The sequence below is a fragment of the Podarcis pityusensis genome (assembly GCF_964106645.2).
Source record: "Podarcis pityusensis genome assembly, chromosome: 1".
Lineage (NCBI taxonomy): Eukaryota > Metazoa > Chordata > Lepidosauria > Squamata > Lacertidae > Podarcis > Podarcis pityusensis.
In genome coordinates, this window is record NC_138028.1 from 22,180,187 (window position 1) to 22,203,294 (window position 23,108).

Here is a 23,108-nt window from a genome sequence, read left to right on the forward strand (position 1 = left end):
GACACTTACAAAATCGTTCTTTGGGTCATAGCTTCTCTTTCATCCTTCCACAACAAGCAGTTTAACAGTGGTGTGCTGGAACCATAGTGTTCGGTGTGACTTTTGTTGCTACATTGATTTGACTTCTCAAAATGTTAACACAACAGGGCGCGTTCCACAGCGTGATAACACTAGCTTTAATATGTCTTGCCAGCAGTAGAAAGGCAGGTAACTGCATTGCCACCATAACATATAAACATTATGCACCACTGATTCTTTGTTTTTTTTAAAAAAATCTTGCTTATACTGTCAAAGGGTCTCAAGAACTGTGCCATGTTAGAGAATTGGATGTATTTGTTGTGTTTTCCACAAGAGAGAGATGTAAGCACACAATGTTTCCATTAACAGGACCTACCCGCTACTCAGCAAAATAAAACAACAAACCTTATTTTTGCATTTGCAACGGTAAACTGATATAACAAAGGGTATCCTCTTAATCTTCTAGTTCTGATTTTGAAGGTAAAATGTTCTGCCACTGAAAACAAGAATTAACCTGTACATTGTGGGCGCTTCTCACAGCTGTTTATTGTGGACTCAGTACTTGTGCATGCAATGCACGCAAGTCTTTTGCAATGTCCACACAAAGACACACAAATAAATGGGGTTTGTGCAGGGGTGAATATGGAGTAGCATTTTTTCGAAGACAACTTGTGTGGATGCTGTGAAAAGACATGAATGCATAAACAGCAGCAAGTCCACAATAAACTGTGCAGAGCTGCCCTGAATAAGTCAGGATTTTTTCACCCTCCTCTCTTTAAAAGAAAATCCCCTCTGATTTAGTTCTGCTGTTGAAGTAGAAGCTGCCTTCCAATGGTGCAAGCCTAGATGTGTACACTCAGAAGTAAGTACCAGCACTGGACTGAATACTAGGTCTCAAGAGACTGGGGCATACAATTTGTCTCCTCTTTTCCTAATTGAGGACCACAGTGAAGTTTACATGGGCGAAAGACATTTACACTTCATAAATTAACCTACAGACTTCACTGCCAGTGGAGATGGGTGACTTCCTCTCAGCTCACGTCAGATTCGATTGGAAAATAAAAAAATGACTTGGCTTCTTTTCCGAAACCAATCCGGAAGTCATTCCTTCCTCCCATTCACACACCGACTCCCTCCCTGTTTCCCTTTTAAATGAGACTCACACAGCTGGCACTTTGGTCACAGAAAGAGGGGGAACAAACTTCTCCATGCCTCTCCCCTTCAGTGTGCTGGTTGCATGCCAGGAAGAACAACCCCAGTGGCTCTTGGGAGATGTAGTTTCCCCAACAGATATTGCAATCCAAGTAGCCCTTTGAGGAGCAAGCTTACATTTGCCAAACATCTGCTTATAAGCTTCATGAGACATCTGGCTGGCCAACTGTTAGAGATAAATGCTGTGACCAGATGGATTTTTGCCTGATATAGCAGTGTCCTTATGTTATTAGAGTCCTTACATTGCCCTTAGATCCCACCCCACCCACCCACAACTATTTTATTACATTTATATTCCCCAGTTATCTTCTAAGGATCTCAAGGTGGTGAATATGGTTCTCCTCTTCCCTGTTTCATCCTCTCAATCAACCCTGTGAGGTAGGTTAGGCTAAGAGATGGTGACTGGCCCAAGGTCACCCAGTGAGCTTCATGGCTGAGTGAGGATTCGAACGCTGCTCTTTCAGGTCCTAGTCCAACACTCTAACCTTTACACCACACTGACTCTCTGTTCTTGGTAGATGTTTGTTCCTAATCTGTTCTTTGTTGTAGAGTCCCTTGTAACTTGATTTTTTTTCTTACAGCAGTAAATATTTTGTTGGCGTTCCATGTAATCTTGGGCATGTAGAATCTTTCGAATTTAGAAAATTATTTTAAGTTTCCTTATACCTTCCAAGGGAATTGTGTGTTGAAACACTTCTAAACAGGCTGGTTTTATTCTTGCTATAAAAACAAAGAGGGGAACTGAGTTTTCTTCCACACAGCGAAGCTCTGCCCACCTCTGTGTCAGGCAGACTATCAGTCTACCAACGCTGAATCGAGCCAGTGCTGTTAACAGGGCAGTTGTTTCATTACAGCACAGAAATAATGGCCTGTTCTTATGCTGGCCACTCCGTGCTGCCCAGTCCTAACCTGCCAATGAACATTAGTTACTGTTTTTATTCTTCTGTTGGTTATCACCCATGGAAACCATTTGCTTTGCTGAGAAACCACAGCAGCTACCTAACGCTGGTATGCAGCTAAGATTTCTCGATATAGCCTTCATGGAGAGGAGGGGGTTGGACCAGTAGTTGTTTACTCGAGCCTTGGATTAGTATGACATAACTGGGTCTCAAATCTATTTTGTTCGTGGGAGATGAGATGAAACAGTGAAATCTGCTATTAAATGCTTCTTGCTCTATACTGACTCTCTCATTTCCCCAAAGCCAGTAGCTTTCTCTGTATGATAAAAGGGCCTAGGCAGAGGAGGTGAGATGCTTTCACTGGCAAGCTGCAGATAAAGGTGGCACTAATAGGGAGCTGCAGACAAGCATATTTCTGCCTTTAGGTTAGCTGCTACCATCTCAAAACTTATTAAATGCTCTAAAGAGTCATTTGGGGGTGGGGGGAATTCCATCATGTACTGAATAATTAAGACAAAGTTCTGCCTTCACATACCAGGAAACTATGAAATCTCTGTAATTATTTCAGTTTGGAAGGAGATGCACTTTGTTCATGCTTTACGTTATCTGTTCTAAACCTTAGACTTGGCTTTAAATGTGTGCAGGTTGTGGATCACAGCCTTATCAATTCACTGAAATGCATACCTGCCTAGTTCCCTTGGAGGCTGTGAGGCCAGATGTCCTTAAACACAGTTACTCAAGTTTCATAGGGATGTTTTTGGGCTTGTTCGTTTACTGATTCTCTCTTGATGCTGAATGTAATTGACTAGTGTCATGCTAGGCTTTCACTTTGATTCAAAACAGCATTTGAGAAGGAAGAGCCTGTTCACTGGAAGAGGGTGGCGTCTGCTGGGTTCCCCACTTGCAGTATCAGCTGCCTTTTTAAGGTCAAAAGTGAACCAGTTCTGGGGAATTCAGAATGCCTCCTGTTTATTCCCCCTTTTCCCTCTCCTGTGCCTCTGATCTCATTTACCCTCTTCCTTGATTCACAGCTTGGTAACCTGTAGCCATTGGGCCTCATGCAGCTCCAACCTTATTTTATGCAGTTCCCAGTGCCTGAACCTGCCATTATCTTCCATCCCATTAGTGTTCCTTCCTACCTACTCATTCACTTCCCTTTCTTGCCACTCATTTACTCATTTGTGTGTGTGTGTCTGTAGCACACTAAAGTCAGAAATGATGAGCTTTCAAAAACAGTAGGTGCGTTGCACACACACACACACACACACAAAATCGTCTACATAATTATACAATAACAACACCATTAAATGCAGTAGGTTTGTTTCTGTGTAAGACTAGGAATTCCAATCTAAAGTAGCCGTGATTATCTTGAACCCAGAACACTTTCATTTACCCACCTTCAACAAGATTTGCCCCTACGGGAATGTGGACCTTGACCGGGACAAAAGTTTGTGTTACCCCCACGTGCCCTTACGTCTTCCACTACATTCATTTCAGCTTCAAGGTTCACTTTTGAGTCTTTTGTGATTCCCCTGAGCATTGTGCAAAAGATGGTGGCCTGCTTTGAAACAGCACCATGTCTGGGAGTTAATGTGACGGGTATGTAAGTAAGTATACATGTATTGCCCCTTTCCCCCCCGTCCTTTTTGTGCGTAGGCTGTGTCCTCCAAGGAAAAGTTTCCCTGACCCTCAGTGCACCTGTGCTTGAGATCATTGGAGAGTAGGACACTCTTGGCAGCGACACAGAATGAATGCTGAAAATAGGTGATGATATCGTACATACAAAACAAATCTTCTGTAAGGTTTTTTTTTCCCCCATTGGAGTTTCCATGGAAGACAAGCTGGGGGAACAAAGGTGGAACTAGACTTCTCTTTGAATTTACATGGCAGGCGCCAATAGATATTTGTGAGCTTTAGACATGTGGATGGGGACTCAGTCAAGGCGAGAAAGAGTCCCTTGTATCTTGGCTAAATCAGGTGCAAGTTCTTAATTGAAGTTAAGGAACTTTCTTCTGCCTGGGAACTTAAAAGTATTGCAGTCCTGTCACTTTCAAATATTGGTGCCTGTTTCATCATGGCAAGGAGAAGGAAGCTTTGAAGCTGGGAGAACTTAATTTTGTTTGGAAGGTGTTATTTTTAGATCCAAAGCGACCTCAAAACATCAGTTTGTCTGTCATCCTCCCTTTCTTTTTGCCTGCTACAGTGCATTGCAATAAAATAATGGCTTAACGGCAGGGATGGCAAACCTGTGATACTACAGATGTTGTCCTATTAGCACCCAGCCAGCATGGGCAATGGGCCAATTGTATATGCTTATGCAAGTTAGACTAGCATATACAACTAGATTCATGCACTTGAATCTGAATTGAAACTTAGTTCACAGGTTAAGAACAAGAATTGGTAGCGTTACTTTATGCTTCTGCAAACTTCAGTAAATCATGTACGGCCCCTAATTTAATTTATTCTTGCTTCACAAGGAATGGATATGGATGTTAAGAAGCAGGGCAGCCTTAGAGTCAAGAGGTGAATAGGAAGGCAGGGAAGTAGTCACTCATTCCCCACCTCCAAGCAGAAGAGAAGTGCTGCCACACCTTCTTCCCCTAGCTACACCACTTAAAATTAGGTGTACAGCCTGGTCTAGGTGGGACTGCTCCCCCTAGAAGAAGCAGATGCCTATTTAGGGCGGTACTCCTAGATCCACGTCTGTCACTTAATGCCTTGGTGGCCCAGAATGCCTTTTACCAACTTTGGCTGGTTTGCCTTTCCTGAACAGGGGTAGCCCAGCCACTGACCCATGTTCTAGTAACCTCAGTTTCTATCACTGTAATGATATGGCAGTGGCTGTCTCACTAGCTGCTTCTGGGCCTGATGCAAAGTGGCAATGCTTATCTTTAAAGCCAAAAACAGCCTGGAACCTAAACAAATGAAAGGAGCACCTGTCCCAGTCTTATTCTGCCCATGCATGAGGAGGTGTCTTTGTTCTCTGGGCCTCCACAGCAATAGATAGCCTGCTTTGTATTTTTAGTTGCTCTTCCTGTTTTGATGTATTGAATGAGTTTGTATATTATGGTGTGCTTTGTGATTGCGTGTATTTTTACTATGTAGCTTTGGGATGAAGGGTAGGCAAAAAGTAGCCGTAAGTTAATAAGATAAATAAATAGAACTGCACTTTCCCTTTTCTGGAAGGGAGTGTCAGTGTGAAGGGTGTGACTCACAGATGTGCCAGTCCCATATCTGAAAATAAACTTCAAATACCTTGTAGAGGACTGCTTTCAGCTGGTTGTATAGGCCATAATTTTCTCTATCCACATTTCAGACATCATAATGATGCTCAAGGATGCCCTCCCATATTTCAAAGGGAAAGCCAAAAATAGACCTCCTCTGAATAACTAAAAGAAGCAAAACTTCCGGAGGAGTAACAGTGTTAGTCTATTGCAGCTAAAACAATGGCTGTGTTTGTATCTCATGTTAAACCCAAGGGTAGGGAACATTTCTGGCCAACTTTGGCAGGTGTGGTGGACAACACAAGCGTCAAATCACTTTGCATAATTGTGATGTCAGATGATCAATAGGTGGGTTGTCCTGCTCACTTGTCAGCTTCCCACAGTGCTTCCCAATTGCCCAATCGGCAGTTGCCACCCAGTGCCAGGTTTACATTTGGGCTGAGTGGGCTGCAGCCCAGAGACTCAGACTCTAGAGGGGCCTTGGTCTCTTGCCTGGTTGTTTTTTTTTTTTTAAAAAGGCAGATTTTATTCTCTAGGCCCAGTTGCTAAGTAACATTAAGCACATGATGTATGAGTCTGTTTAGTAAAGTTCATGGAGGCTTTAAAGCTACTCGGATTCAAATGATAAAGTCAACTATTAAGCAATGCAAGTGTTCAGATCACTGGACAAAGGTCCATTGGAATATTAGCACTGCGGTGGACCTTTTGCCATTTTGAAGCAAGCATTCAAAAACCCAGCCTGGTTCTGCTCAAATAATTTATTCTACTCCATCAAAGTCAATGGAGAAATCTACCCAGTCTACGGTTTTGTGTGCAGACTTTTCTCTAACCAACCTCTACTATAAACTCTATCTTCTACTGGATTTGATGCTTGGCACCACACTTATCTTGTTCAAACCCATGGAAATTCTAAAAATCATATGGACTCCATGTTAACAAACTTGACAAGAAAGCTTGTGATGAAACTGAAAAAGGAGATACTAGATGACAGGGTAAAAAGCTTCTGCAGAAAATGGAAGAAATTGAATTCATTTTCATGCTTCACCTTTGGAGGCATTTGCTAGACCAATCTCATAGGATTAGCAAGTCACTCCAAAGTTTGCAAAATGAACACATGTGCAGATATTTACAGCTCACTATTGCAGTCTGTATCAAACATTCAGGCTAATTTTGATGAAATCAAACAGCAAGCAAAATTTACTCTACCAGATGTAGAGTACGAATCTGTGAAAAGAAGGCAGTGAGTACCGAGGGCAGGGGAACAATGATCAGACAGCACCCGAAGCCTTAGGCCAGTGATGGCCAAACTTGGCCCTCCAGCTGTTTTGGGACTACAGTTCCCATCATCCCTGACCACTGGTCCTGTTAGCTAGGGATGATGGGAGTTGTAGTCCAAAAACCAGCTGGAGGGCCAAGTTTGGCCATCACTGCCGTAGACAAACTTTCTCTAAGAGACATGTTTAGGGTAAATTCATTTATCCCTGTCCTGGATGGCCTTGAAGTCAACCTAGACAGAACAGCAACAGTGTGTAGGAGTGCAGCTGGCAATTTTCCATTTTTGGTGAACCTGCAAACAGCCAAGGAACAGATTCACAATGGTGTTGAGATGCTGATGCAAGAGTATCCAAAGGATGTTGAGGTTAGTCTAGTCCATGATCTCTTGCACTTCCACCTGTACGTTAAACAAGCTCACCACCAAGATATGTATCAAATAATATTCCTGGAGAAAATTTGGACAGCTTTTCCCAATGTGGAAACAATTTTCAGATTGTTCCTCTGTTTAATGGTCACAAACTGTACTGGCCAAAGATCATTTTCTAGACTAAGAAGGATAAAGAATGATTTACGGTCAACAATGTCCTGAGACTGGTTGTCTCATCTAAGCATGCTCTGCATAGAAAATGATGAATTGTGACTTACTGATTTTAATGATATAATTGATACGTTTGCATCCAAAATAACTTGAAAGAAACTGTTCTGACTTTGTATGTAGTGTAATGTTACAGCATAGCTATGATTCCCCTATGAATGTTCTGTGTGAATGTTTTCATTACTTCCATACTTTTGTAAACTTATTAAAGATTATAAATTTATTTTTAAAAATAGGCTTTTTATCAATGCTAAAATTTCAGCAATGATCTAGTTTCATTGCATAGATAAAGAAGAGAACAAGATTTTGTTTCTCATGATCATATGCTATTAAGTTTGGGCCTCCCAAGGTATCCTAGCTTAGGACGTCCAGTTGCTTTAATCTGGGCCTGCTGCTACCTCTACATTAAACCATAGTCAGTGGTTAGCAGTGGTTAAATGTCAGTGAGAAGCAAATTGGTGCTCACTGCCCAAATGTCCCCACTTTGCTCTTCTGCATTTTTGCTGAGCTAGGAGCAACAAGCAGCTAGCTTTTGGCTTGTTGTTTCGTCCAAACTTGTGCTCGTGGTTTGATTCCTCAAAACAAACCACAAATGGTAAGCCAATAACAAATGTTGTGCATTTGCACTGCCCATAGTTAAACGTTATAGTCTGACATGATGTGCAGGGCAGGCCTCTTTGTTCTGCAGTACCTTAAAGACTAACAAATCTATTGTGTCATAAGGTTTTATGGACTAGATGCATGAAGTGAGCTCCTCCAGATTTCAGGCATAAGGGGAAAGGGAAGAGAATGTTGTAAATATTGGGTTCAAAACTGTTCCTTAGAAAGCCAGTACTGGCACAAATTGAACAATGTGGACAGACTACTTCAATCTACTCTCTCTGTTCCCTCCCCACTTGTTTTTCAGATGAAAGGATCTGTTCTCCACCATTTATGGAGTTGACAAGTGCTTGTGGAGGTGACACGTTGCAGCAAATAGAGAAGAATGGAATTGCATTCCCATTCAGTATGTCAACAGACTTTGCATTTCACCTAATAATAGGCAACTAGGGTATTATCCCCTGCAATGTATTCTGATAATCAGCACATCTCGGAAAAGAAGGTTGAAAACAGTACTTGGCTGTGGCCCTCGGAACGTTGTCCAGAATAGAATGTGGCCCCTAGGCTGGAAAACGTTCCCCCACCCCTAGACTAATGTGTGTGTCTTTGATTTACTGTGTGTGCTGTACACTACATAGTATGCAGGAAAGCTCTCACCAAGCATCACAGTGTGATGCAACAGATTTCCCCATTGTTTGATTCTTTCCGGATTGTATGGAATGATTTTCCAGGGTCATTGTGAAAGACCTGGGTCCCTGATTATATTGGTGGCATTGAGAGAACGGTATTCCAAAACTGTGGTAGCCACCATAGAGAAAGTCCCTTTTCCCATGGCCACTCATCTTACAAACCATGTGGGTGGACACACCAGGAGGGCCCACAAAGCTGATCTTAACGTGTGGTCAGGTTGGGGCAGGCTGCAGGCAGACCAACAAAAAAATTGGGCCCAGTCCACTTAGTGCTTTAAAGGTTAAAACCATCCCTTTGCATTAGGCCCCAAAATGTACTAGCACAGCCTGTTACCAGTGCTGACCCTCTTGCCCCCAGCAGGGCTCTGGTAGTCACAGTGAAGAGTGTTTTGGTTTTGTTCTACCCTATTTACTCAAAGTTAGCATTTCTCCTTTTTTGTTCATGTAGTCTGTAAGACAAGAGTGGCCCATGGAACCAACTCGCATGAGGTGAGTATCTCCATCTTCTGCCTGATGAAAAATTAAAAAGTGCCTTTGTTGGAAGTCCTAGTAGAAAAGGAGGAGAGAAACTGCCCCCATTGGTAAAGGTAAAGGTAAAGGCACCCCTGACCATTAGGTCCAGTCGTGACCGACTCTGGGGTTGCGGCGCTCATCTCGCTCTATGGGCCGAGGGAGCCGGCGTTTGTCCGCAGACAGCTTCCGGGTCATGTGGCCAGCATGACTAAGCCGCTTCTGGCGAACCAGAGCAACGCATGGAAACGCTGTTTACCTTCCCGCTGGAGCGGTACCTATTTATCTACTTGCACTTTGAGGTGCTTTCGAACTGCTAGGTTGGCAGGAGCAGGGACCGAGCAACGGGAGCTCACCCCATCGTGGGGATTCGAACCGCTGACCTTCTGATCAGCAAGTCCTAGGCTCTGTGGTTTATCCCACAGCGCCACCTGCGTCCCACGCCCCCATTGGTAGTTTTGTTTATATATCTGAAGGAGAAGTAGGGAAGGTTCTTCTCTTTTTTAAAAAAAAAATCAGAAGTCATTGCTAATTGTCTCATAACTCATACTGGGCATCACAGTTTTCTCATTCTGCAAGCCAAATTAATAAACACTTGATAATCAGTTAATGAAATACTATTATTGAAGTGTTCTTCTCCAAATTAACATTAGAGAGTTCCTAATTCTATTTAGTACAGAGACATTTAAAAAAATTCCAGCAACTAAATCCCAGCCCTTTAGCTTTAACTACCTGGAAGGTATTCAGCCTCTGCATTGACAGGCATCTGTAAAAAGAGAGCTTCATACCTGTGCAGCAACTGATAGGAATGCCTCTTTAGGTCTCCATGTTATCCACATGCAGCACACACTGATAAAAGGATGCTCTTTGTTGCTCTTGGGTTACCTGACGGAAAAGTATGGAATAAAGCTTAAGAAGACGTTAATTAAATTCTGAACCCAAATCTTCAGCAAAGCAGTGGCACTGACTTCAGAGATTCAGTGGGCTGGCTGTTGGTTTGCTTTTAAAGAGTTTTCATGTTAAATTATACTTTGTACTTTTAAAGTACAGTGGTACCTCAGGTTAAGTACTTAATTCGTTCCGGAGGTCCGTTCTTAACCTGAAACTGTTCTTAACCTGAAGCACCACTTTAGCTAATGGGGCCGCCACGCGATTTCTGTTCTCATTCTGAAGCAAAATTCTTAACCCGAGGTACTATTTCTGGGTTAGCGGAGTCTGTAACCTGAAGCGTATGTAACCTGAAGCGTATGTAACCCGAGGTACCACTGTACAGATCCTCAGGGTCCCTTGCAACTCTATGATTCTATGATTCCATGATTCTAAAGTTAGCGCAGCAGGTGAAAGCAGCAAAGTGTCCCCAACTGCTCAGTACAAAAGAAACCATAACTGTGAGTCAACAGAAGTCGCACAGACCCTGCCCAGAAAGCTGGATATGGACCATTGGTTCATTGCTGTGTCATGCAAAACTGCTAAAATAAAAGGTTTTATTGTCAGTCCATACTTGTTCATTCAAGGTTTAAAATGTTATTTTTGCTCATATGAGATCTCTGATAAGCATCTTTAGTTTCTTTCAGTCTCTTTCCCACCCCACCCCCCACCCCCAAACCAAACGCTGCATAAAATAATTCAGAAAGCTGTTTTCTGCGTTGACTCATCTGAATACTAAATGTAAAGGCAGCCAAAGTGGGCTCTTCATCCACTTGGCAATTTGCATGATGAACACACCCAAGGTGCAAGGTGGAAGCCGCACCTTCTCCAGACTTAAAAATGATTATGTGCGCATCTGTGTTACTGCTGCAGGGAGCCACTGGTACGACAGTGATCCTGTACGCCACGTAATGTGTGTTAATTACGCTTGATTGCAAGTCCTTGTAAGAATATGTGGTTTCCCCTCTCCATTTTTCAGATGGCCATCATATTCAACCAAGAAGGCCTGAAAGCTATCCAGCCTCCGTGTGTGATCCAAAGCTTCATCAACCACAACGCCGTCCTATACAAAGTCTTTGTGGTTGGAGAGTCATACACTGTGGTGAAGAGACCGTCTGTGAAGAACTTCTCAGCAGGCATTTCAGGTAAACCTCTGAGAATGGCACTTTTGGTGCAAGGCTGAATGGGAAAGAAATCTTGGTGGCCAAAGGGGAGGACTCCCCTGAACCTGCCTTCTCAAGAATTGGGCTTTAGGTCATGATGGATAATCATGTTTGCCGTTGTTGTTGTTTTGCAGTAGATGTTCTACTTTTTCTCATTCTGTTACACAGAATCCAGATGTCTTTGTTTGAAGGGAAGCCTTTGGTTGGAAATGTATCACATTTTCCCAGCACACAGCCCATCATATTGTATGTGTCCACGTGCATTGCTTTTGCAAGTGTTGTGAGGAGCCACGTGCACCTGTTTGTGACATCACTAGTGCCTCCCCCCAATATTTTTCTTTTCAAAAATACAACAGCAATTTAATTAAAAGCTCCTGTCCCCTCCCTTTTGCAGCAAAGGTACCACCTCCCTGTCCATTATGTTGTGATGAAGCATTGCAGTGCTTGTTCTGGATTGGTGCAAATGAAGGGATGATGTAAAATCGTCCCAGGACTTCTAAACGAGTTGCAAATATCGCAAAGACACATAGAGTTCCTGGGTTGCACTGCCCCCTGGTGTTGCATTTATCTATTCAAATCCCTTAAGGAGCCAAGAATAATGATTTGAATGTAGAAGGAAGGGTTTTCTGCTACCTGTACAGCACTGTAATCACCTATAAATCACCAGCTCCAGAGTTCTGTTTTAACGTTTATGCTTTTCTTACTATTACACGCTGCAGATAGAGAATCGATATTTTTCAACAGCCACAACGTATCAAAGCCAGAATCCTCTTCAGTCCTAACAGCAGTAAGTATAACAAGACCTATTTCTGAATACAGTGACTCAAGCAACAAAACAGATCTCAAGGCCCCTTTTTGCAACAATCTCTCCATTCCAAAGCCATTCTTTCCTGGTTTATTCTAGGAGTGGTTGCTGCTACAGCAAAGTTGCAAATCAAAATCATCCAAGAAAGCCTCTTGAAATGTTTTAATTGCACCTTTTATGTCACAGAAATGTAGGAAACTTACTTTATACCAAGTCAGACTGTTGTTTGCTGTAACTGGCAGTGGCCGCCAGAGTCTTGGGCGAAGTCCTTTCAGCACGTGATAGTTATTCTTCTTCCTTTTTATAGCTAAATGGAAATGCCATGGATTGGGGTTTTCTGCATGTGATGCATGCACTGTGGTTGCCCCCCCCCCCCCAAATCAGGGTGCTGGACATGTAGTAATTCGCCACAGCACTCCTGAGAAGTGGACTGAAGGGCATTAATGGAGAATGGGTTACAGTGCAACAAAGTGTTTTTCTGACACTTGATGTAATAATGCAGTCCTTTTGAATTAATAAAAAGGAAACAGTAAACAGTGGAGCAATTTGAGCAGTGAACCTCAGCTCTGAGAAATTTAAGGTCCACTCCCTCTGCGGTCACTTATGGGAGGATAAATGTGCAGCGGAACCTCGGTTGTCGAACGTAATCCGTTCTGGAAGACCATTTGACTTCCGAAACCTTTGACAACCGTGGTGCAATGGGCGATCAGCGAATTCCATTGAGAAAATGGAGAAATGCGCCTTAGAAGCCATTCGACTTCTGAGGCGCATTTGAAAACAGAAGCATTCACTCCTGGGTTTTCGGTGTTCGGGTTCTGAATCGTTCGGCTTCTGAGATGCTCGAAAACCGAGGTTCCCCTGTATTTGTGTTTTTCTCCTAGTCCGTAAGACCCCTTCTTGATTAGTCACTTTCATGTCCTAGATATCAGATGTGGCTTGCACTGGCTGCACAATAGGAAATGGGACAAAAGAGTGAATTAGTTGGTCCCACTGCCCTAAACTCCAGTTGTAAGGCTAGCCTGTGTGGTTTCACTTGGCTACGACTCCCAGCCTCCCTGACCATTGCTGTCCTGGCTGAGCCTGCTGAGAGTTGAAGTCCAACAACATCTGGAGTGCAACTTGGTGTCTATCATTACTCTATTCAGCAGCCATGTGGCCGCTAGAGGTGAAGTGAGATGTGCCGCCTGACTTGCTGCCACTGTGCCGCCCGCTTCCGTCCTAGCACCCTGCTACCATGGTGCAAAAAGACAGATATTGCTTGCTCAGTGGTTCTTCACCTTCCTCTCCTTGCCCCAGCAGCCCCTCAAAATCTTCTTCAGGGGTTTTGGGGCAGACTTTTAGGGCATACAAGAATTTGTAGGAGGGAGGAGAGAAGAAATCTGTGGGATACAGCTTGTTGGTTGATCTTGTACTCAGAAGTCATTTAAAATAAGGGTGTATTAGTAGTTGTTGTTTTCCCTTGAAGTGCTAACGGCCCAGGTGCATGTTTACCACTTAAAGCACTAGACCTGAACCTTTAAAAAAATTACACGAGTAACTAAGTCCATCGTAACTTTTCCATGAGTGCGTGGCTTTGAGGTCATCCTATGAGCATCAGATAACCTCCCTCTTCTAAAGTCTCATAACTGAGAGCAATATATAATACAGTTACCATAGAGTATTAAAAATAAGAAAAGACACTCTTCCATGATAGTCATTAATCAATGATTAAAAAATAAAAAATTCTGCCAGCAGTAAAATAGGAAACTGTCTTGAAGACAAAACATACACTCCAGTTTTAAAACTTTCTTTCTCTCTCTCTCTCTCTCTCTCTCTCTCTCTCTCTCTCCCTCCCTCTCCCCTCTCCTTTATAGCTAGATAAAATAGAAGGTGTGTTTGAGAGGCCGAATGATGACGTCATTCGGGCAATCTCGAAGACACTGAGGCAAGCCCTGGGTGTTTCTCTCTTTGGGATTGACATCATCATTAACAACCAGACTGGTCAGCATGCTGTCATCGATATAAATGCATTCCCAGGTAAGAGCAGGCTGCTACATAGCGTATGAGAGCATCTGCAAACATTACGATGGATGTGGAAAATACAGGTGATTTCACTACCACCTTCTGCAGCAAATGTATAATGGGTTGTACTCATTGCAGCGGTCTCATTCGCCCAAGGACTTCCGCTGCACAAGGGCACTTGCCTTTCCTCTCCTCTCCCCAGCCCAAATCTGCTGTGACGTGTTGGGGGGGGGGAACCCAGAACAGATTTGGGGGACGCACGAGAAGAGAGTGAGGGGAAGTTTTGTTGCGCAACAGAAGTCCTTTTGTCAACAGGACGACTTTGTTGGACATCACATGTGAGTACAGATACTTCTTTAACACCAGCATATACATTTCTGGAAAGCGACCCAATCAGCTTCCCCAGTCATGCTTATACTTGCATGTAATGTCCATGCATTTTGTGATTTTGCAGGAAACAGTGGAGCAGCACTCACCTTCCCTGCAATGTTCCTACTATGATGGCGGGAGGTTGAGAGGGAAAACTTGGACAGCAGTAAACTAGAAACCGGAGTTTCATTGATAATGAGAAATTGGTGTTATGAATTGAAATCTCTTAACCACAACAAAAACCAATTTCAGGATATGTTTCCTGTATTTAGATTAACATTTCTTGCTAAGTATAGCACCTAAAAATATCCAGGTTTCCCCTACTTTATCCCATGTTTGCTTTATTCTGTCATGAGGATTTATCATTCTCTGGGAAAGAATTTCACTTTAAAATATTGCAGCTAGGAACATGGTGGGTTTGCTTTGCTTTATGGCACTTGATGTCATCACCTCTAGAGAGGAAATGTGCTTTTTGCCCTTCCTTCCACAATCAGACACTTGGGGGCTGTTCCAGCTAAGATGTTTTAGTGCTTAAAGTGCTCTAAAGACACTTTACTGCTCTCCCCTCCTCCAGTCACGTTGTAACCTGTATGAAAATCCATATTGCATACTATTTATCTCCTTGTACTCATTTTCAAATGTATTCTATCTTCAAAAGTGCCTTTTTGGATGTTTTATAAGCTGAGAACCATATCCAGATTTCAGAAAACTGCGAGATCCAAAGAATAATTATATATTTGCTCTGAAAGGTAGTTCAGATTGCTTAAAATTGCAGACCCAGTGAAATGCTCCTCTATCACTTGGTAGGAGGTCTGAATTATACTTAAAAGAAAGAAAGAAAGATTTGATTTTTGAATTAGAATCCCCATTTCATCAGGAACTTTCATTGAGAGAATGGAAAAGGATGTAGGAATACTTCGGTTCAGTTCCATGTGTGAATGTATCAGGAATGGGTTAAGGGACAACTAACCTAGGTAACTGATTTCTTCTCCCATGCTTCTGGAGGGAAGTTCTAGAGAACTAAACCCTTGAGCCATGCAAGAGAAGCACCTATGCTCCTCAAACTCAGAAAACACAAAGCCATCTTGGTAGGAAGGGGGAGATGGTAGTCAATGTTCAAATGTACCAATGTGACTTCTCACAGAGAACATAACACGTCCTCTTACTAATTCATCTCCTGCTTCATCTTCTCTCACAACACAGAAAGGGAAAGGGAAAAAGATCTGGCCCAGGAAAATAGTTGCAAATGCCAGTTCCTAGTAAATGAGTGGATTACCTTTGCTCACACTGGCAGGGAAAATAATCAGGGTCCCACCGTGGACCTTTTGGCTTGGGTTGTTCTGGGTGCATCATGGTTAGGAATGGATCTTGAGCACTGTCTGCCCTCCTCAATATTCCTAACAATGGCCTGCATAGTATGGTTTCACCAAAGAGGGTAAAGAACTGGTCCAAGAGCCTTAGGTTAACTCTCTTGCCCTCTCTTGCAGTGACCTCTTTGGCGAGTAAAGGAATCACGAGGTGAATTAAGGGTTGTAATTTAAGGACAGCACTATTGAGAACAAAACCACCTGAGCATGCAAACCGAAGTGATAGTCCTCCGCTGTATGTTTTTAGGAGTATAGCTTAGAATTCGACTGTTACATTCCCACAAAAAATGATCCCCTTTTTTAAAGGGGGGAATTTTATTAGTTTTCAATTGCAGTCCAATAATAGCCTCATTATAACAGTACCAATTTATAATACAATTATTAATACCAATCATTCAAGTACCGAATTATATATAATTTAGTTAAAGTGCCCCCCCCCCGCATACTAGATTTGATGATTTTCTTTATTTCTGTGTTCCAAAATTCTGTGTTCCATGCCAGAACAAGAGCCAGGTACCAAGACGAACTGCGAGTGAAGTCCTCTCCCCCCCCCCCCCGGTCCCTGGGGGGGGGGGGGAATTTACAAGGATCATTTGCCCTCAAGCATCCTTGTTTTTCCTTCGCCTATGATCTCCCACTGCCTTGGGGACTGCCTCCATTAAGGCAGAGCAGAACCAGAAGCCTCCCCCATAAATAATCACTTCTTAAGCTGTTGTCCCTGTGTATTGCAGGGTGTCAGGCATCAGGGAATCTGACACACACACCCCGGTAGGCTGCCAGGAATAGAAAGACACGGAAGCTTTTACCAAGGACTTTTATTCAGTATTCACAGAGAGAGGCTTAGAAATGTAGCCTCTTGTAGTAATGGCGTTGCTCCGAGTAAACTCCCCCTCTCCTCAATTGTCAACAGCACCACCCACCTTACAGTGGCCGCTTAAGGCCATTTGCCTATGAGCGCTTTGCTCACCTACTTTCAATGCTTGCCGGGTTCTGGGAGAAGGGGGGTCTGGAAGGCTTTCTAGTGATAATGTGTCAGCCAGCTGCTCCGCGTCTGCTTCCCCCTCCTCCTCCTTCTCTCCCATTATTGCCCTTCTCTGCTCTTCATCTGCCTCTGAGCCGTGACCTTCATCAAACCACTGTTGTGAATCTATACTGTCTTCCTCTTCTCTGGAAGGTTCAGGAGGACGGGGAGGTGGTCTCCACCATTCCTCCTCTGTCCAGTCCCTGATACAGGGTGAGAAGAAGAATGGGGAGAACTTACAGAAAGAGCTAGTCTAATAGGAAGACATCCATGCCTGACTGTTCCTCTTTCCCATTCCTTTTTCAGGTTATGAGGGTGTCTCGGAGTTCTTCACAGACCTCCTGAATCACATAGCTACCGTCCTGCAGGGGCAGTCTCCGGAGGTGTCGCAGCTAAGTCGCAGCAAGCACCTGACAGAGCAGAGCAACAGCCTAGCGGGAGAGCGGACATGCTGTGCTAGCATGGGCTGCCGGAGCCTGGCGGGCAAAGACTCCTGGATTGTGGAGAGTGAGACCAACAGCTCCGTGAAGCTTCAGCACCAGAGACTAGGCTGCAACTCCGCAGTGTCTCCTAGCTTCCAGCAACACTGCGTTGCTACGTTGGCAACAAAAGCTTCCTCTCAATAACCCAATTAGTGCCATGGACTAAGAAAAAACTCTATAGGCCCCAGGATCAGAGCAGGATGGTTGGTAATGCAACTACGAAACGAAACAAATCTCTCTCGGTTCAGCGTGATTTTGGAAATGAAAAACAAAATTAGTGATCTGGGTCCACTTCATCAGATTCCTATTGTAGATTTGTAGTGAGTTTACACATACGTACGTGTGTGTGTGTGTGTGTGTGTGTGTGTGTGTCTTAAACACTAGATCTTAATGTTGGAGGGTGGAGTCTCTGTCCCCCCCACTCCTTTCCTCTTTGTGATTAGTAATGACCAGAATTTCAAGGATGAACTTCACAGAATCGATAAGGATTGTATTTGAAAATTTGCACATGCCAGTTCTTCTTCGTGACTCCTTCCCAGACCAGTCCAAAGAGTTAAGCACAAATGTCCATGGGTGCTTTGAAAGGATTCGGGACTAGGGCACAACCTACATGCCCAGAATTAGTTTTGGTTTGATGGACGCTAATGTTAGGGCCAGTTGCAAAATGTTCCCCCTTCTCTCATAAGAAAATTATGTACTTGGCAAGTGTGAACAGTCTGTTTTCCCAGTACATTTCTTATTGGCGTTGATCGACGCAACACTGCCATTTGTTCCTTTGGCGTATATGAATGTTGCTGTATTTGGCACAGGAGTAATCTGGGACAATCCTTTTCAACCAGGCCTTTTAAAATTTTCTTGCTGCTTTGCTGATCCTGAGACTGCAAAGGGTCAACTAGTTTTGTGACCACTACTCCCCATTATTCGTTTTACTCAACAGGCAGAACTTTGTACAAAAAAACAAAACCGGGTGGCAACTTTCATTACACTACCCACCCACCCAACCCAGTCACTCTTTGTGTTTGGCTGTCTCTCTCGTTCTCTCCCCACCTCCTCTCGTTGTCATTAGGGCAATGTTATAGAATCTATAACTTATTTCACAGCCTGCTTATACCTTAGGACCTGGTTGCAAAGCAAAAGTGCACCTTAAACTCTTTCAGCACACAATTCCTTTCAGTTCTCCTGCCAGGAATTTTGTCCGCCTTTGTCCAGTTCCGAATCTTAAACCAAAATTAATGGAACTGGCCAGGATGTTGAGATGGCATTGTTGGTGAGATTGTGGGCTTCTTCCTTTTTGAAACAATCACTAAGTCGTTTAATTAAGGAAACGCTAGTAAGGTCTTATATTGGGCTTAGATACCGATGGAGCGAGTGAGCATTTACATGGATTGTAGCTCCCTAGGCCAGTTCACACATGGTGAGTGCATGGTAAGAGGATATGTGTGCATGCAAGCCAGCCTGTGGCCCAGGCTGTACATGTGTTTTCTCTCCCAGCACACATGGTTTTCAGGGGAACGGAGCATGTCCATCATGCATGTCTGCCAGCCACTTCACATGTCACATGTTGCTTTGATGTACTGTTAACGCTAAAAGAATATGAACTGGCCTTAAGGACCCCACCCATTGGTCCCAATAATGTTTGGATATGCAATAAAGAAAGAGAAACGGGGAGCAATTGATGAATTTTGGGGCATGGGAAGAACCAGAGTGGGAGAATGACCACACACATTTTGGAGACTTGACAAGTGTTCACCCTGCCCAACCATAGGGGTGTGTTTTTTGGAGAAAGGTTTATAAGTGTTGGTATTAGAGGGCAGCAGGGGGTGGGTTGGGGAGAGAATGCTAACTTTACTTATATGATTGCGTTTCATTTATAAACTCCGTTATAGAACGCCACAAGAAAGTAATAAACTTAATTAGCCACCCCACACCCTCTGAAAGAGGCTATCCTTGGTAAACTATTTTCCACGAGAGACCGCTAGCGCTTTCCGTACGAAATTTAGGCCACAGCAATCCTAAATAATTATCTTCCTCCCATGTCAGCTGTTGTGGAGGCATCAAAACAAATTGTACGGATTTGCCTGTGCATTTTTTTAAAACATGCATTTGGGGCGGGAGTGAAAAGTAGGTCAAACGTGGATTTTCTTCCTGTTGCAGGAAGCCTTTTCAAAGTTTGTGATGTAAAAAAAATAAATGAATGCAAACAGAACGTATTTCTCTAAAACCCTTTTAATCTTGGTGAGAAGCATCACTGAAAGCAACTGATTCTCCCCCTCCTTCTCTGCCTGTAATGTTCAGTAATACTAGGTTTGTGATGTTATCATGTTTAGTGTTGCAAACCCTGTGCCACCTCATTGGCTGCCGTTGACATGAGTCAGGAAACCAGCAATGTGATGTACTGTCACAAACTTTGCTTTACTTACCATTATGGGCTGTGAGCAGCAGGAAGAGTCATGGGTTCTTGCCACAGATGTCCTCAGGGAGCAAGCAGTCTACCATGATATATATTGTGGTACTGTGGCATCACTGGCTTACGGAGCATTTTTAATTATTACTCCCCCCCCACCACCTTTTTAAAAAAATTGAAGTGGCAATATTAAATTTGAGTTAAGGGGTGAGCAAGCTAGAAGAAGAGTCTGTTCGGTCTGGTTTAGTAATGGGGAAACATTTCAAAACTAACAATGTTTACATGAATCTGAGTATTGGATCCACTTACAGTGTATTTATGCTGTTTGCTAGATTTAATAATAAGCAAGGAATTATTTTCGCGGCTGCCTTCTAAATTGTGGTTGGCCTATTTTGCACTGCTTCATTTCTCCAAAATAAACTACTGAAATATAATTGTGCATTTTAATATTTGTTTAAAAATGATTATTTAATAAATTTTGTAATTTCTTTGAAGTTTTAACACAAAAATGCAGTCCAAATCTTGACTACCGCTGGAACCTAATTTAAGTTTCGTAGCCAAATAGGTGACCAGCCTCTTTCCTCCCATGGCTATAACTGAAGTTTATTGAAGTTTCATATCCTACAAATATTCTGTAACAAGATGGTATTAACAACTGGCTTGATCAGCAAGTAAGTTGTAGTTCTGTTAGTATGACATTTGCCTGTCAGTATCTTGGGTCAAACTACGGATGGTGGATCAGTCCAACTCTGGTCTATGTCAATTTCACACATGTTCATTCATAAGCCTGTTCCCGTGTCCGCATGAATCAATGATTTTTGTTTTAAACCACACAAGATTTATTTTTAAATATGTATTTTATCACAAAATACATATTTGAACATTTCTTTTACATCAGTGTGTGTGTGCATTTCTAAACTTACATAATACTAAAATACACTTTTTAAAAAAAGCATTTCCATATGTTTTTTTTGAGCTGAGATCTCTTATCTCAAAATCTGGAGAAATGCAAACTCCAAAGGATAACCAGTTTGCAGTGGATTCCGCAGAAAATGAATTCCTCAGGCTTCTCTGCATCAGTCTTTCCATATGGCATGAGTAAGGAATGCAACTAATTCACACAAGTGCTGGGGAAGTAAGGGTGTGCTGTTTCAAATTGCAGAGCAATTAGCAAATGTTATTAAAAAATAAAGCTACATCAGTATAAAATGAACTTTTCATCTATGGGCCACAGGAGCATCAAAACTCTTGAACCCGTATTTGAGGTGCTTCCAGATTTTAGTTTCCAGTGACAGTTTTGTATGTGTGCTTAACAGTCCGAAAGTACGCGTGATATTCCTTGTCATACATAGGGTGAAAACAGTTGTACGTTTTTCTGTCTTACAGGAAACACACACACCTTATTGGGCACCGTTTTTACTGAATGCATAAACAAATGTGAGTGAGAGCTTGCTGTCAAGTGCCGTCCCACTCCAGTATATAACCAGGGATCTAAATGCTGAAAATGATTGGTAGAGGAGGCTCCCCGCTGCAGATTGTGCTTGTGGAGTGCTCTAAACACGGTAATTGTGATGCTTTGGAAGGGGTACAGTTTGGCAGCATGCACTGAGTCACTTGTTTCTTTATGCATGGAGAGAACTTATGCCTGAATAGGGCTATCGTCCAGCAGGTTTTCCTTGTTCAGTTGGAACAAGGAAAGGCCAGTGTTGGTTACCTATTGGCTAGCACCAGAGCTGTCACGGATACACCCAAGCCCTGGAACAGTCTTGCTACTGAGTCAGGGGGGAATTGTTTTTGTTTTGCTACTGTTCTTCAAACATTTGTAAATTTGGGGAAGGGGGAACCTACGCATTTATGCATAAATGTTGCTTTAATTTAAAATGAAAGGCAATCACAGCCATCAGTGGGACAGGACCAAGGGTTAACACATATACCTTTGGCAAGGAGAACAGCTAACTGAACGGCTGCTGCTGCTGTTCAGTAGATACATCTTTAACAGAAGTTGCAAAGAATTCTCGGACTGCCTGAGAACGTTAATGTTTGTGTGCATTTAGCAATGTCACGCTTAAAATAAGGCCCTGTCAGAAGGCAGCCACTTGGCTTTTTTTGTATTACAGAAACAGGGGCTTTGCCCATCCTTGTATGAACAGAAAGAAGACATTCACGCTAGTGTTTTGTGTACATATGGATTGAAAGATTTCAGAGTGCACTTGGGCATAAATCCACAGCCCATTCAGCTTCGCCCCCCCAGTTCTGAAAAGCCCTTCCTTCTAGAAATAAACGTATATAAAACTTAGCTCTTTCAGTGTGAATGTAATGCCATTGCCATGAGCGCTGCCATGCTCTCCCAGTAGTGTGCAAAATAAGTCAAAAGTAAAGAATTTCTCAGAATCTGCTGTAATGTTATAGCCTAATTTATGTAAATTATTCATGGCACTGAACTGTACTTTAAAGAAATCAGCCATTGGAGTTACATGGGGCTACGTTATCCATATGCCTGATTTATTATTATTGTCGTGGCTGACTTAAAACTACAAGAGTTTACCCCTCTGTTATCCCCCACACACCCATCACACCCTGGTTGACACTTGATTTCAAAAGCATTCTTGTGTGATTGGAAAATGTTGTCAAGTGGTGGTGGATGCTGGCCATTTAATCAATAAAAACTACGTCTGTCATCTGTCTTGGTTGGTTTAATCATGAGTTTTAGTTCATTGGTTCTTAATTAAATCAATTTGCAGATTTAAAAAAAGCATGTTGCTGATAATGCCAAGGTAATGGGTTTGATACCTATATGGGCGCATTTTCCTGCATTGCAGGGGGTTGGGCTAGATGATCTATAGGGTCATTTCCATGATTCTATCATTCCACCTATCAAAAAAGCTTTATTTTTAATTAATCATACATGTGTGCATCAGGCATCAGTTTAGACGAGACATTCCTAATTTCTTAAGAGAAGGAATTCTTCTGTTATTACTATGCTTTCAATCTGCAATTTCAACTACTTGTATTAAAAATATTGGGGGTATCTTCTTAGTCAAGCAAAATGTTACTTCATTGGGCAGGTAAATAATTTAACCTTGCAGCTCTAATATTAAAACTCAGCTTTTATGAGGAGCCGTCTCTTTTTAAAAAAACATAATTTCTACATAACAACCTGTAGCACGACTTGAGTGCTGCTATTTCAAAGCCGCTGAGCCTTTTCTTGCTGCTTTTTTAGCCCCTGTGATCAAAAGCACACGTTTGACCAACAAATCCATATGAACTTTCCTTCTTTCACCCAGGGCTTGTGTCCCATACCTAGAGAGCATGGATCTAAGAATTTTCCCACTCGCCCAGCCCTTTCTAGTCATGGGTCTGAACAGTTTCCCCCCTTGCCCTGCTCCTTTCCCAGGGAAAACCCGATGCTAAATCAGAGCAAACATCAATCTGGAGAAGACCAAAATTGCCATTTGCTCCGACTGAGCTCTAAAGAGCAGTTTTCCCTGGGGGAGAGCAGCAAAAAGGTCATGTGCTAAAACTCTTCTGGACTGAACTGCTTCAGGCA

The 23,108-nt window shown here is 42.8% G+C and overlaps 1 protein-coding gene across 1 annotated transcript in view; it reads left to right on the plus strand.

The window, feature by feature from the left end:
- ITPK1 (inositol-tetrakisphosphate 1-kinase) overlaps positions 1–22,239 on the plus strand; it is a 129,115-nt gene extending 106,876 nt beyond the window's left edge. Inside the window, exons 5-10 of the mRNA XM_080991471.1 lie at positions 8,131–8,229; positions 8,961–9,001; positions 10,929–11,094; positions 11,832–11,899; positions 13,771–13,933; positions 16,982–22,239. Coding sequence (XP_080847597.1) covers positions 8,131–8,229; positions 8,961–9,001; positions 10,929–11,094; positions 11,832–11,899; positions 13,771–13,933; positions 16,982–17,301 — 857 coding nt within the window. The 3' untranslated portion in view covers positions 17,302–22,239. The remainder of the gene's footprint in view (positions 1–8,130; positions 8,230–8,960; positions 9,002–10,928; positions 11,095–11,831; positions 11,900–13,770; positions 13,934–16,981) is intronic.
- Positions 22,240–23,108: the final 869 nt, after the last annotated feature.